Source organism: Amia ocellicauda, chromosome 16 (genome assembly GCF_036373705.1).
Source record: "Amia ocellicauda isolate fAmiCal2 chromosome 16, fAmiCal2.hap1, whole genome shotgun sequence".
NCBI lineage: Eukaryota > Metazoa > Chordata > Actinopteri > Amiiformes > Amiidae > Amia > Amia ocellicauda.
This window is the reverse complement of record NC_089865.1, coordinates 9,121,393-9,136,860: the sequence shown is the minus strand read 5'-3', so window position 1 is coordinate 9,136,860 and position 15,468 is coordinate 9,121,393. Positions and strand designations below refer to the sequence as shown.

Sequence of the window (15,468 nt, the reverse complement as noted above, 5' to 3'; positions counted from 1 at the left end):
TTATATGAAGGTCAGGAAAAGTGTGACCAAATGCCTGCAAGGGTTATTTTAAGGCTAAGTCTCTTTGTTAGGGAACTTTTATGATCCACTATCTAGCAATTCAGCATAAGCTGTGCATACTGACCCATTATTTGGTGTTATTAATGTAAAAATGAATACAAGAAGGTTAAGTTGCATTACAAGTAAGAGGACACAGAAAAACAGATGAGTCATTGTAGTACAATATATCCTCTACATGTATCAAATTGTGTACCATTTTAAAAGTAATGAAACAGAGGTCAACATGTAAGGATTTTCTGTCTTATAACATGTAAAAATGTCAAATTTGCAAATGCTTAATGATACCCATTTACTGTAAAACAATTTCACAGAAAGAAATGTAAATAATACAATTTGAAAATGAAACATGCAACAGTTAAACACAAAACGATAAATGTCCCTGCCATTGTTGATGTTGCTATGCAGCCTTGGATGCTTATTTTGTCACTATGAATTGATTTGCTTTTATTTGTATTGCTCCACATAACAGCTGACAAAATCTGTATTCTAAAAATCTCTGTTTTAGAACAGACAGTAAGTAAAGAACTATTGTAGGTAAGGTTTTATCCCTGAAGTGTATTTCCCTCTTCAACCCAGGTATAAAACAGCAATGTAAGGAAATACAGGGATGTAAGTATGATAAACTATTAACTGAGTTACTTGAAAATCCAATCACCATCTAATAATCACTCGCTTTAGTATTCATCTCAGCCTTCTGTGATACTGTGTATAAAATAAAATACAACTTTGGAGTGAGAGCACCTAACAGCAAGGATGATAAAAGAGAAAACAGTGCAATTTGACATTATTTTCGTCCAAAATGTATGAAATCATCAGAGATTGTTTGTCATTGTGCAAGTAGGCGGTTATATGGTCCCAGCGAGCCAGTTTACCTAGTCCGTCACTTAACCTTTCCATGATATTAAATATAGGGAAGATTATGGGTATTGAATGATACTTTACAATAGATTGATTGATAATGATTTCATATAAGGCTAACTGTATTTCATTATTATATGGATAATATGACAGTTAGGGGAATTAAACCCCTAATTTAAATCATACATACTAATTGCACATTTGTGTTTAGAGTAACAGAAACAGGACAAAAGAAAAATATATACATAATAAAATACATACATAAATCTACCTTTTGCTTTTAAAAATGAACACCAAAAAAAAAAAAGCTGAATAAAAGGTTGCTTTTGGTCTCTTTGTGTTGCACCTGTCTGTGTTTATCTATACTTCTGCACATATTTGTTCTCTATGCTACAAATTAAACACACAGAGGCCGCCAATCCGGCATCCTGGTCACCTCCCAAAATGCTAACTAGCAGGTACCTTTTTGCACCTTTTGTCAGAGGAAGAATCAAGTAAACAGTTAATCTACAGAAAATGCTGCTAAACTGTGTATTATTAACAGCTAGGCCTTAGGACTATAAACCATATATCTGTAGGAGGAGGAATTGTAAGAATTATTTAATTAACATTAACGTTTCCCCCTCACCAGAAGATTTAACTTCAGCTTAAATAGGTTGAAGTTCTTAATAAATCTCCTGTTATTTATTATGGTATCAATACATAGTTGATCTACATCTGTGCCTTTTTCTAAACTCCAAAACTGTGGGTTTATATTTTCAAAGGATAAAAGCATCAACTGTCCACCTCTGGAATACATAAAACATAGTACTTGAAGACAAATTTATTATAGCAAAATGAAAGACTATTTTAATTATTCTCTTTTTAGTCTTGACTGCTTGAAATAGTATTTCAGTTTCAGAAGTAATGTATTTTCTTGGGTGGAATATAAAACGAGTCAAAATATCGAACTGTGATCTTACTACACTCGTCAGAACAGATGCAATTCATTTAACAGCTGTTTTCTTTATTAAAATTTGTTGTACATTATCTTATTATAAAACCATTTCTGCAGTATGTTCTTCCAATTACAGCTTTTTGGTCTTGCAGGTTTTCATAGATAATTTATTACATTTACAAAGCCAGCGGTACTTTGTGTTGCTGGTTAAATGAGAGATAATCAGTGCCTGAAGGCTATATGCTGTTTAATATAAGGATGCATGAAAGGCTACTAATGAAATATGCAAATGCCTTTAGGCTGTTTATTGTTTCTTCCATACAGTAAAATTGTCTGACAGGCTTCAATTGAAGACAACTAAGGAAAGGGCACGTCTAATAGTCTCACTCCTCTGTTAAATGCTCAGTTCTATTATATACTTTGAGTTGCACCATAACAGAAAGCTTTCAGGGAGCAGATGTTACCTAGTAGAGCTGTCAGTTCCTGTTCAAATTTGTTCTTTAGGGGATTAGTTTCTATGGTAGCAAAAAACATGTGGAACAGGTAATTTTGCTGTCCATTCAATGCCTATTTAAACAGCACTTCCCTATATTAAACAGAAAAAAATGCCTGGTAACTAGTCAGCTTGCATCACACATGCTGCTTAAGGAACTCTGTTTTAATTGGCTGCTAATACTAATTCAGGTAGACATCATGTCATTAGGATAAATTAGCTTATTCTTGAACTTTTCGAAGATGTTGACTGAGAATACTTGTACGGCTTTACTTACTTAATATAATGTAAATTGTAGAATTTTTTTAGGAAAGCAACTTTTTGTTTGACTGACTAGCCACCTGAGTATCATTCTACTTAAGTCCATGTTTCTGGAGGGGTAGTATAAGATCACTATTGTCAGAAATAAATGCACACCCCTTTTAAAGTTTGCATGCGCTGAGGTGGGATAGGAAGATCTGGCTTCGGAATGTAAATGAGACATTTACAAGTGAAATAGGTGTAACTGTTGACAGTTTAAAAGTGGTGCAATTTTTTATAATTATGTCAGAAAAAACGTGTTCAAGCTGATACATTTAAAACAAAACAAAAACAATCCTTATTATGACATAACCCGGCTTTGGGATTTCAGCATATGTTGGTGCAATGCCATTCATGAAAACGTGGCATATCCCACTGAACTGGTTTACATCATTCCTGCTTGCCAACAGTTTCCTCCCTGTCACCACTATGTACTGTTGTTGTACAACTGCTCTGTTTGTGTGAATAAGGGGGGGTGGCAATGACTGGATAACCAAGGCAGGTGATGATTCTAAAAGGGCTCCTCTTTTATCAAGCATGGCAAAGTATATAATATTTTAAGGTTTCTTATACATGATGGGATGAAGATACACAGTTTATAATATAAGCAGTTCTGCCACATGATGGTTTTGTGAGCCACAATAAGATGTTTTGCTCTGAACTGTATACATTTAACATCATAGCCAGGCATTTTTTATCTCTATTTACAATACCTCTGAATAATGTACCTTAAAACCTCTTAGGGCCTGTCCTGATGAAGACACTAAGATAAAAAAAAAAATGTTTTATTGTTATTAATGTGCATGTTGTATTCACTCAAGACACAAAATTAGGTTTTGAACTTCCTTTGTTTTGATTTTGGAGCATGGGCTACAGTTATTCTGGACTCCAATACCTATCAGAAAGGAAAGAGAAACCCTCTGTGATATCTTTGTAGCAAAGATAAAATTCAAAGCGAGATAGTGAGTTCGCAAATTTACATCTCTAGCTTCTACTAACACACATTTCCCAGTAAAATAAGGACTCGGCTGATCATGAGCAGAGACAGATCTAATCATTCAAATACAAGAACAAAGGACACCTGCTGTGCATCTGCCTGCCTTGTTAACAATGTCTGCCGTCTGTATTAGTCCGGCAACTGAACTGACAATCCATCAGGCAAACAGAATCAACTGAAAGCAGTGCAAACATGGCTCCATTAACCCATACTGCTACTGGGCAAAGTGGATGCAGAGTCTTATATGTGTTTGAGACATTAGTGTATTGCTTGAAAGCTTGCACTCTGGGCCCTGCTGGTATAAAACATAAAACTAATGGCACAAATACACACATAGAGCCATACAAGCATCCACTCAAGCACAACAACTACTGCCCTTCTGCTGACTTCTGCTACCATCTAGCTTCCAAGTACTGTGTCGTAAACAACCATAATAATTGTACAAATTGCATCCCTATTTCAGATCAGGTTTCAGTGGAGAACTGTCGTGGCAATCACTGTGTATTAGCTTTCTCTCTCCCCTTTCATTAGGTTCTCTTATTATAAATGTACATTCTTATTGTTTATCTATATTATCTTTTTATGTATATGTATATTACAATATTATCACCACAGCATTGGATTTATTTCTGTTTATTTCTATTTTTTACCAGTGAAATTTATATTATATTCTCAAATTTTGCTGTGATCTCTGCAAAAACAATAACTTTGTATGAATAAGGGACTGAAACTCCAACAAAAAGCCCTGATAAACTAGTCCCCTTCAAAAATGATCTTATTAAAACTTTCCTTCATTTGTTTCATGGACCTGTTCACAGTTGCAGCTAAATAATGTATGCAGAACATCATTAATTACTGAACATGTAGGGTCCAGGTTGATGTTTACTTAATTAATCAGATACACGGTGTACAACAGTTTCAGAGTGTACAATCAAATGCAATGACATTGCTTTTCTCACCTAAAATAATGAAAACAAAAGAACAATAGAAGGAGAGGAGAAAGGCAAATGTACAATGATTCAGTGATGTAACCTTGCATGCACATTATTAAAAGTACAATCCATCATTATATATTTATTTAATTATTGTTTTATCCTCTATTATACAATATAGCTGGAACAAAATACACTTTAAGCAGGCTTTAGGCTAATTTGAAAATGAAACTTGACTGGTAATGTAACAAGAAACCTCGTCATTACTGTGTCAACAATTACTTACTTCACGTTAGGCATGTACTGGTGCATTGATAGCTGCTGGCTGTACAAGGGACACTGCTAACTGTTTTGTGTGATGATTAAAGTAATTTTTATGGTTGTCCTCTAAAGGTGACGGTGCCATCTGGACCCTTGGTACTGAAGAACCTTAAACAAGACTTGATTATAAATATATACAATTTAATCAAATATTAAAATGAAGCAAAATGTAGCCATTCTCACCCTGGGGTGACAGTTATGCACAGGGTTTATTGACACAAGGCACCACTCACCCTCCCCCATGTAATTACCATTCCAAATGTTACCACTTTGCAAAACTAGATTCTGAAGGTTGTCTTAAACAATTAAATTAAATGTAATATTCAAATGTGACAGTTTTATTTTTCTGAATAGACCCCACCCCTGTCGCATGCTTCACTGGTTATTCTCTAAGGTGTGTTAAGGGCTTTTTCCCCTATACATTTTGATAACATCTGGTAGACCATGTAGAAATGTTGTATTGTTTATCACCTAGGAGCCATTAGGCATTAGAAAATATAATTAAAAATAAGTAATTTTATGTTTGAAAGACACTTCATATAGCATTAACAGCTAGACAGTTATATTTTCTCTAGACATGCTTAACTTTGCCCTATTCATGATCAATGAGTTTAATTTCCCCCCCTCATATATATATATATATATATATATATATATATAATTAGAATTATTGGTTGGATTTTATTTTATTAAGATTACTGAACACACATTATCTTAAAAAAAACTGTGCATTGGTGAGCACTTCAAATAAATAGCACATGAATTAAAGGATAATGCAGGGACAGAATACTTAAAACAGTCTTTTAAAAGATACAAATGATTAATTTTCTACCATGATGTTTAAAATAATTTTCAAATGAGAAGGTAAAATGTAAAACTTTGTAAAGTGGGGTTCGTGATGTGTTTAAAATTACTGTAGGACAAAGGAAAAAGAAGATTGCATGAAAATTCCTCAAATACATTTACCATCATGAAAAATAAAGAAAAATAAAGAATTAATTTAAGTGAACAGAACACATTTCAGATGGTTAAAGGCAGTTAATACGCCATTTTGTTCAATGTTTTTGCAGTACACATTTGCTCCACAAGATGTCACTTGAGACAGACGTTGAGGGCTTTCTTTTATAAATAGTACAGGTTTAATCAGCTTTTTCTCTATCGGTCCTGTCATCTCAAATTATATAGCTATAAAACACATTTTAAGATGACTTGTAGTAGTATTTGTACAGGAAGAGTGATTCTATATTTGATTTGGTGTGATTTTTTTTTCCCTCTGTATCTTTGCTAAGACTTTTAAACTGTAGGGATTATATGCAGAGAAAAACAGTTAGGGAACAGTGTTGAGAGCCACGGCCAGGCTGACCTGCTCTCTGCCTGTCTTGCTGAAGGCCCCATAAAAGACTAAACAGTTGCAAACATTTGCTTGAATCAAACTTATGTCCTATGCAGTATCTAATGTAATGCATTTCTTCTGACAATGTAGACACCCTATCAACTTAATTGTTTGTGTGTGATGAGGGAATATTTCCAGGGCCTGTTAGACTTCTGTCATCCTCTTCTCCCCGATACCTGTCCTGCCACCCCAGGGACAGAAATCAGTTTCAACTTTAAACAGACGTAGATGAAAACAAGCCAGTACCACAGAAATTAAACATCTTGAAATAAATTGTGTCATGATTGTTCACTGCAATACAAAGACAACAATGTTAAGGAATCCTCTGAACTATGGAAGCCTGGGGATGCTTTGGCCCAGGAAAATCTGTATCTACGTACATTTACATTAGCTGAAAAGAACATCAGTTTTGGCTTTGGTTGGTTAATGACGAATTGGATAGAAATACAAATAAAACAATCTCATATAAAGACCTGATACATAGATGTTAAAATAATTTGTAGACTATATGCATTCATACCAATTCAATTTCTCTGTACATATTAAAAACAAACACTTTGGAGCAGAAAATATGAATGTATTCAGATACTTTGTTACCACAGAATTATCCAATCATAAATCCTCATTATCATCTTTAATACATCTGTTTTACATTTCCTGTTCCCAGTAAAGTTCACCATAATGCAATAATAAATACTTTAGCTCTGTAGTATCCGATCAAATGGCGTTGTGAAGGTGCTGCAAATGGCTGCTTTAACATCCACCTCTTCAGTTAATCTCACAGAATACAGTCATTATCCTGCTTTCCAATCAAACTGTTGTGTCAGTGTGTTGGCATTGAACATGACTGTCAATCAATCACGGGGCACTAGTTTCTGTTTTGATGAGTCAGAAAAACTAAGCCCCCCAACAATGGCCATTTCAGGTACCAACAATAGTGTGCACTAATACTCTCTTTCAGCCTGGCATTGCTGAGTGAGCAGTGGTTGTGCGAATTCTGCATTTCACGGGGGGCCTGGTACTATAAAAACACTGGAGGGAACCTTGTCCCCGACATTGACTTTGCTGGATCTGTCCACTTCTGAATGTAAGTATCTTGTTGCTGTTGAAAATAGGAAATACATTCAACTGTGCTTTAACTGTATATAATTACACAGATGAATCTAGTCTGGGGTCCAATTGAACAACCAATTCCCATAATTAAAAAAGGAATGCAAAACAAGAATTCACTTTTAATCTGAATGTTAGTTACTGGATGTTAAAGACTAACTTGCTTCCTTACAACAGTTTCATAATATCTTTATTTATCTATATCTTTATCGCTAAATTTGTATATTATTTTATTTTTCATTCAGCCGGCTGTGCGTTTTATTTTTCACACCCTTGCAGAAAGAGCAGTAGCAGTAGAAAAAATGACTACGCAACAGATGGAACAGATGGGACAATGGAAAATCACCGTGTGGGAGGAGGAAAATTTCCAGGGCAAGCGTTGTGAGTTCATGATGGAATGTCAGAATATCATGGAAAGAGGATTTCACAAGATCCGCTCCATCAAGGTGGAGAATGGCCCGTAAGTCTGAAAAAAAAAGTTTTTAGTTGTCAGATAAAGGTGTGAATGTACAAAGGAATCAGCATTACTTCCATTAGTATTAGGGTTCCAAATTACACCCAAAGGCAGATTTACAGTAATAAAACAATAATACATAAATTGAGCAAAATGTTTTTACAAATGCCTGTGAAAATTCTATTGTAACTTATGATGCAAAAACGAAATCTGTCTCTAAACTCAAACAGGGCATTGACCAATAAATCCACAGTTCAGTTAATAACTACACCAATGCATTAATATGATCGATGTAATAAAGGATCACATCAATCAGATAAGCACCAAAACCAAATGGGGGGGTTGTCTGATTAAACTCCAGCTTTGGACCAGTTTAATTATTACTACATCATTTTCCATCAAGAAACTGAGTGTGAGAGATGGTATCTTGCAAACACAATCTCATCAGTATATATGAGAACTCAATTTCAGGAGCCATAGAACATTGGCCAAAACATGGTCTGATAGTGTATGTTTCAGCAGCAGGAAATATTTGTTTTAGGTTTTTTTTCTAACAGGTCTAGTTATTGCAGTCATGCTACCCCTTTGTTCAACGTGTTCTGTTCACCTCTCTCGCAGATGGCTAGGGTATGAATATCCAGAGTACCAGGGCCAGCAGTTCATCCTGGAGAAAGGCGACTATCCCCGCTGGGAGGCCTGGAGTGGAAACAGTGGTTACAGAACTGAGCACATGCTTTCCTTCAGACCTATCAAATGTGCTGTGAGTTATATATCTATATATATAATCTTGGGAAGGCCTTCACCCAACAGTGGATTTATGAAGGCTGATGATTATGATAATGAGGATATATATATATTTCATTAAATAATAATAATAATAATAATAATAATAATTATAATTATTATTATTATTATTATTATTATTATTATTATTATTATTATAATAAACTCAGTACTTCATGGTGATTTTCACTGGGTGGAAGTAAGAAGCAAACAGAAGCGACCGCAACCACCCTTGGGTGACAATCCACAATCTTTTTTCTTCTTTGTAGAACCACAGTGACAGCAAGGTGACTCTGTATGAGTGCGAAGACTTCCAGGGTCGCAAATTTGAAATGTGTGATGACTACCCATCTCTGCAAGCAATGGGATGGTGCAGCAAGGAGGTCCCCTCAATCAAAGTCAACTCTGGAGCGTAAGTTCAATTCTGTAACATAAATATAATTAGGCGACAGCAGTTTAAACTTCAGTGTCTCCAGCAGCTTTATACTAATTATTACTAGAGGGAGAGTTGAATTGGATCTGTTCATTGCTTGTAGTTAATCAGTTGTGTCTGGATTCCAGCAGACTACTGCAGATCCCTTAAACATCATAACAGGGTTGTTTTTGATAGACAAAGAGAGAGAGAGAGAGAGAGAGAGAGAGAGAGAGAGTTCTAACAGTGTTTTTGATTGTCCTCTGGTTCTTCACAGTTGGGTAGCCTATCAGTACCCAGGATACCGCGGATACCAGTACATTCTGGAGAGAGACAGACACAATGGAGAGTACAGAAACTACAATGAGTACAGCACCCAGGCCCACACCAACCAGATCCAATCCATTCGCAGAATTCAGCACTAAGCCCATCTGACACTTTTTCTGACAACAGTTATGTATCTACCATGGCATGAAATGTACTAAAATAGGCAATAAAAGCATTATTCAAAATATGTAAAAGAGTGCTTGTGGCCATTCCTTGCTTTCCACAGTTCCTCCCCAAAATGGAACTATCAGTCAATCACTTCAAATGACTGCCTTTGGTCGATTGTAAGTAAATTCACTGCAATGCGCCTGGCTTACTTCTACTACATTTTTAAATGTCAATACAATTTCTAACATCAATTCATTATATAAAAGTAACATATTTATTCATTACATAAGATCATTTTAATATACAGGAATGTTTTGTATACATACATTAGCATAAAGGAAAGGTTGAGTTGTTGGTAAAATATTTACCATAGGCAAATTAAAAAATATATATATTTTTTTCATGTTAAGTATATGATGTCATTTGTCCCTGTCAGTTGGAATGTGGAAAATCAGAACTGATCAATAATTGTATTTTATTTCCAATAAACAAAAGCAACAGATCAATCAATGTTGTTAATGTTTCTACTATTTGTTGTCAATATGTTTTAGAAATCCTATAAAAACTGGTTAGGTTGCTTTTGAAAAGGAAACAAACAGTAATTAATTTTAATGCGGGTGCCTGTTAACATTTCCAAAGGTAATTCAATTAATATTAGGATGCTGTAATATTCTATTAATTGTCACCTGTTGGTGAAAAGCTTATATAAATATAAGGACGTATCAATATCTCTGGAGTAAGCAGTATTAACTTTAATTAGGTACAGCTCTACATTTCCAGTAAAGCCAAAACTGTATTATTAACATATTTTATTTAAAAATATACATAATTTCATTACTGATTCATATTAAAATATTATATTTAGATATTCTTGTTACAAGATGCTTCTCTGAGCTGTCCAAGGTGCTGGAAGTCTTCAGCTTTACCTTTACCAGTTAAGACTGCTGCACTAAATACAAAAGGGGAAATAAGTTCTACAATATTGGCAACAGTAGTCTACTGACATGAAGAGAGACATGATGCAACACAGCCACCAGTCAAAATCTGTAATTCAAAGCAAATTTAATGTCTTCACTCACTCACTCACTCACTCTCAATCTCTCACTCACTCACTCAACTATTCATTTCCTCCCTCCCTCACTTTCTTGCTCACTTCTTCCCTCCCTCCCTGTGTGTCCGCATCACAAACCTGTTGCTTCCTGTTTTATCAAGAGTAAGGGCAGTCTTAATGAAGCAAGGGGTCAGCCGCCCCCCCCCCCCCACCACTGTTAATTCATCTCCCCTTTTCATAACTGGCATTCTATTAATTGAAGTGCATGGTATTTCAGTTAGGATCAGTTATCATTCATGCAAATGTTAACTGCAGCACGAAATGCCTGACAATGTGATCATGAAACTTTCTGTGAATTCAAAGAAACCACATCACGAATGACATCATGAATGACTTTCTAGTTATTAACCAAACATTAAAACTGACAACACTGTCCAGATAAACACATGGATCCTCCAAAGTCTACACCTCTGGCAAGCAGAACGTGTTGCGCAGCTGGTCGCTTTCTGCGGTGCAGTGTAGCTCTAACCAACTCAAGTGAAAGAACTGACTTAAAAATAAGCAATAGCTCACAATTCAGAAACAGTGGAGATCGACGTATATACACGTGGTGTTAATAAGAATGCTTAACGTGTTATTAGGGAGCCGACATGAGGTAAAGATGACCAGAATGTAGTTATGCATGATGTATGATGTACATGTCCACATGCATGCATTAAAACTCCAAACTGATTCATGTTCTGAAGCCGACCTCTAATTACATACTTACCCATTAAGCTCATACATCGGAAGACACACAGCCCTGTGCTCAGTGCAGGACCGGGGGTGGGGTTCCTGTGCTTCTTCCAGTTACAGGTATCCTGCAGTCACGCTGCCACATCCTGGTTGAAATCCGTCTCAGGCGACCTGGGACAATAAACTCCCTTATCCAGCAAGTGTGCCCACCACACACCCACTAACTTGCATGCATGCCACATGAACTTACAATGCAGCATTTCCCACACCCAGACCAGGATCTCTTAATAAATGTTCAACCATACACACCTTTCACAAATACGCTTTTCATTCCTGGCTGATTAAAACAGTTGCACGGAGTGGCACCCGTTTAGCCTAGTCACACTGCACTGGTTGAGCTTCTTGAGGGAAGATATGTCTTAGGTTAAGTCTTGGTTCATTTTGAAAGCCAATACAAGAGGTAAGTTTTCAGGTCAACTCTGTGTTTTAGCAAACACAAACAATATACGATTTTTTTTTTTTTAATATACAATTTGCAGGGAGGAATATAATGCATTTCTACCCTAGTAACATATCGTTTCTGCAACGTTAAATTGTTATCGGGGTATATCTTCCAGTTAGAAAAACGTTTATTAGAAAAAAAAAAATGAAATTTGTAAAGATAGCATGCACAAAATGATGGTGATATGCACTTACCGGCTATATTATTAATGCACCAAGACTTTCTCGGAATCATGTCATATTTTCATTTTACTCAAGTATATATCATATGTGTTGGTTGTTATTGGTTGTTTTTTCTTTTTTAACATGGTAGTTACTACAAAATATTGGAGGAGACTAGTCGTAAATATCGTGTTCGTGTTTTAGTCTAGGCCTATAGTGTAAAATGCAAAAAACAAACAAACAAACAAAAAAAAACCTCCTTATTGTTGTTCTTCACTTTCATGTTGAATTATTGATTAATGTATGTGACTACTCATTATAATTGTTTGATCTACGGCGGTATTTGTTTAAAGTCAGACTATCAAAAAGCAAACAAGTGTAAAAGTGCTTATACCATATTCATAATTCTGTTTTTTAAGATTTCAGAGAAGCCTCCCAGTGCAATCTGTGGTGAAATGGTTACGATTCAGTATATACAAAAGAAGGGAACGTTTTCAAATGTACACTAAAAAGTGCCATAAGAGTGTTAGATTTAGATTTAGATTGCTCTCAATATGATTTGTATACAGTAATTAAGTGAGATGGTTATTTATTTGGAGAAAAATCTCTTGCATTCTGGGCTTGTTTTAAGTTGCCTGCGACCTGTTTAAAGACTCAGGCAGCTAAAGCAAGTCTGGAAAGCTGGAGCCCACATCGTTGGATATAGACAAATGAAATATGAATGCATCAAAACTATGTCAAATTAATTGTTGTTTTTTATTCCAAAATGTGTAAATAGGAAACTAAACTAGTTTATGCAAATGTAAAAGGGTTGTAACTGTACCTTCAGGGAGGTTTAAATCTACTTAATGTGAATGACACCAGACCATCTGTCAGCCTGTAGTTAATATAAAGGGGGGAAATGAATATTTATTTTAAGCACAGATGATCTTATCCTCACTTTACTGTAAGGGAGGTCATGTGATTGTTGGTCTTTTCTCCCTTGTAATGAAGGAGACCAAGGGGGAAGATTCATACAAACCTTCAGATAAGGTTTTCTTTGGCTAAAAGACAACAGCACAACTAATTGTGTAGAGATAGTCACTCTTTATTGGCATCGTTTAGATATTTTACTTGCTTGTAGGTTTTCATATTTGGTTAAATATTGTTCAGCTGCCTAACTGATTGAAGCCATGAAAGCAGGAGGTGGATGGACAATTAAACATTTCCTGTTTCAAATCTTGGAACTCCCAAGAGCTGTTTCTTTATTATTATTTTTTTTATACCTCGATGTTCAGATTTTGAACAGTGTGGTTCAGCCTACAGGAAAACAGCAGACTGAAGACTTGTTTTATAGACTTCTTGAATATGCCTGCATTTGGGCATTATGCTTTGCATGAAACTATCTATGTGGTCATACAAGACTCAGAGCCAAACAGCACTGTGCCTTATTGATACTTACTAATAATGCATCTTCTTACAGGAAATTGTCTCAATCTATTAAGGACTGCATTACAGATTTTGTCCTGCATTTTTCCTATAACACCACTTAACCACCCTTGTTTTAGCAAATGTATATTGAAAAGCCTTTTTTTCTTGATTACATAATGTGAATGCACACATTGATCCAGAAAGTACTTCCATTAGCCCAAAGAGAGTCAATACAAAGGGCTCAGTTATAGTAGATCTGTTTCTGATTGTGATATATTTAAATTGACTGCCTATTTGTACAGGGGCACTTAGTATTGAAGTATTAGTATTGAAGTTGGATAATTCTAATATATATATATATATATATATATATATATATATATATATATATATATATATATATATATAATTATTTTTTACTGAAATGAATACTGTTTGCATTTCTGTTCTTGTTAAATATCATGATGGTATTGTGGTAAAACTACTGAGTTATGAAGTAAGGTCAATTCACTTTTTGAATTATTATTTTGTTCAAAATAAGCAAAGATTAAAGTCTCTCTACATTTCTATTTGTGTGTGTGTTTGTGTTGCAAATGTGTATTTGTGAGTGTGAGTAGATAAAAATCAACCTGTATTTAAATGTGGTAATTGTGATGACACACTAAGCACTTGTTTACATCAAACATGATGACAACATTGGACAGATAATCATGTTAATGTGTGATAATAGAAGTAAACACGGTTAACTTTTTAAGGTGCTAAAAATAAATATATAATTGTAGACATTTTTGATGCTGATATATTTTATGTTCCTTGCTCCATGCATACAATGTATTTAAACTTTGAGACCTTTGTGTATGTATGTGCTGTTTTTGTAAGAAGCAGTAAGAGGGAAGTTTGAAGAAAAGTAATATAACCTGCTCCGATAAACACTATAGACGCCTTCATTTTAAATGAAAGTTGGAATTGAAGGGTGTATTAACTTCTGTTTTTGCTTCCAGTGTCTGGCAATGAGTCTTCTGCTCATTTTAACCATTCAGAAAAATATTTGTATTCCCACTGTATAGCTTTGTGACATTGTTGAGCCTTGTAAGTTGTAAGTTTTAAATTTGACAACATCATTTAGGACTGTTCAATTCAGCTCATACTCAAAGCCCTGGATTTTCAGAGAATAATCAAGACTCAAACCTGTGCTCTCAACATTGAGCTTGTAAAGTTCTTGCATTGTGTTAGGAAAATGTTTTTACTTCCTTATACAGAACAGAAAGTACAAGCAGGGCTGGGCAACTGACGTCACAGTACCACTGCCATTCAGGTTACAAGACAGCACACTTCCAGCAGGAAAAGCATGATTCGGAAGTTTGAATGAAACTGCAGATCTGAAACTTTTGGTTTTCAATTAATTTTTTCAATAAAAGGGCATTTAAGATTAGTACTGTTAATTTAAATAAACATTTTAACTGGACCCCTTTGTGGGATATAACATGTTTTATCTGATACCTTGCCTTGCATCATTGGACCCAGGCAAAGCTTTATTGATTTTGTATACAGTATATTTATTTATTTATTTAAATTAACCAAGCTTTAAAGAAACATAAAAATAATAATAAGTAATTATGTATTGTCTTTTCGGTCTCTACAGAATCCTCATGACTTATTTCTTTACCATAACAGAAGTGCAAATTAAAGTGTGATCTTATTTTCATGTATATATACATGTGGACAAGGTTTTAGTTGATAATTATAGCTTTCACTACCATAAACAGATTATCATAATCTCAACTGATATGTTATGGAATATCATTTTATTAATTTGTCCAAGCAAAACAGGGTTCAGATTTAAGTGTATTCTTCTGTAAATACAGCATTAGGCCAATGAAGCAGAAACTTGCAAAAACAAACAATTAAATATCACCATGACCTAAATGATACATTTCTGAACATTTTCAACACAGGATAGCCATTGAAGTCATAATAGGATGAACAGTTGTCAAGACAGTTTAAAATGTATACCATGTGCCAAAGTACAACAATAAAGACATATCCAGAAAAAAAAAAAAAACTATATATATGTTAATATGTAATACTTTGAATTTTAAATAGCTTCTTGATAAAGTAGGGAAC

The 15,468-nt window shown here is 34.8% G+C and overlaps 1 protein-coding gene across 2 annotated transcripts; it reads left to right on the top strand.

Moving 5' to 3' along the window:
* Window positions 1-7,301: 7,301 nt before the first annotated feature.
* Window positions 7,302-9,991, top strand: LOC136711766 (beta-crystallin A2). 2 transcript variants are annotated; one of them, XM_066688223.1, is made up of 5 exons: window positions 7,302-7,378; window positions 7,681-7,861; window positions 8,474-8,615; window positions 8,908-9,050; window positions 9,328-9,991. In XM_066688223.1, exons 2-5 carry the CDS (start codon window positions 7,704-7,706, stop codon window positions 9,473-9,475), a joined length of 591 nt encoding a protein of 196 aa, XP_066544320.1. In that variant the 5' UTR covers window positions 7,302-7,378; window positions 7,681-7,703; the 3' UTR covers window positions 9,476-9,991. The 2 variants fall into 2 exon arrangements, with proteins under 2 accessions (XP_066544320.1, XP_066544319.1); XM_066688222.1 differs by having other exon boundaries at window positions 7,362-7,378; window positions 7,647-7,861.
* Window positions 9,992-15,468: the final 5,477 nt, after the last annotated feature.

Coding starts and splice junctions, on each gene's coding strand:
- LOC136711766 (XM_066688223.1), top strand. CDS start 7,704: ATGACTACGCAACAGATGGAACAGATGGGACAATGGAAAATCACCGTG. Junction 7,862..8,473: donor ATCAAGGTGGAGAATGGCCC/GTAAGTCTGAAA, acceptor CCTCTCTCGCAG/ATGGCTAGGGTATGAATATC. Junction 9,051..9,327: donor ATCAAAGTCAACTCTGGAGC/GTAAGTTCAATT, acceptor GGTTCTTCACAG/TTGGGTAGCCTATCAGTACC.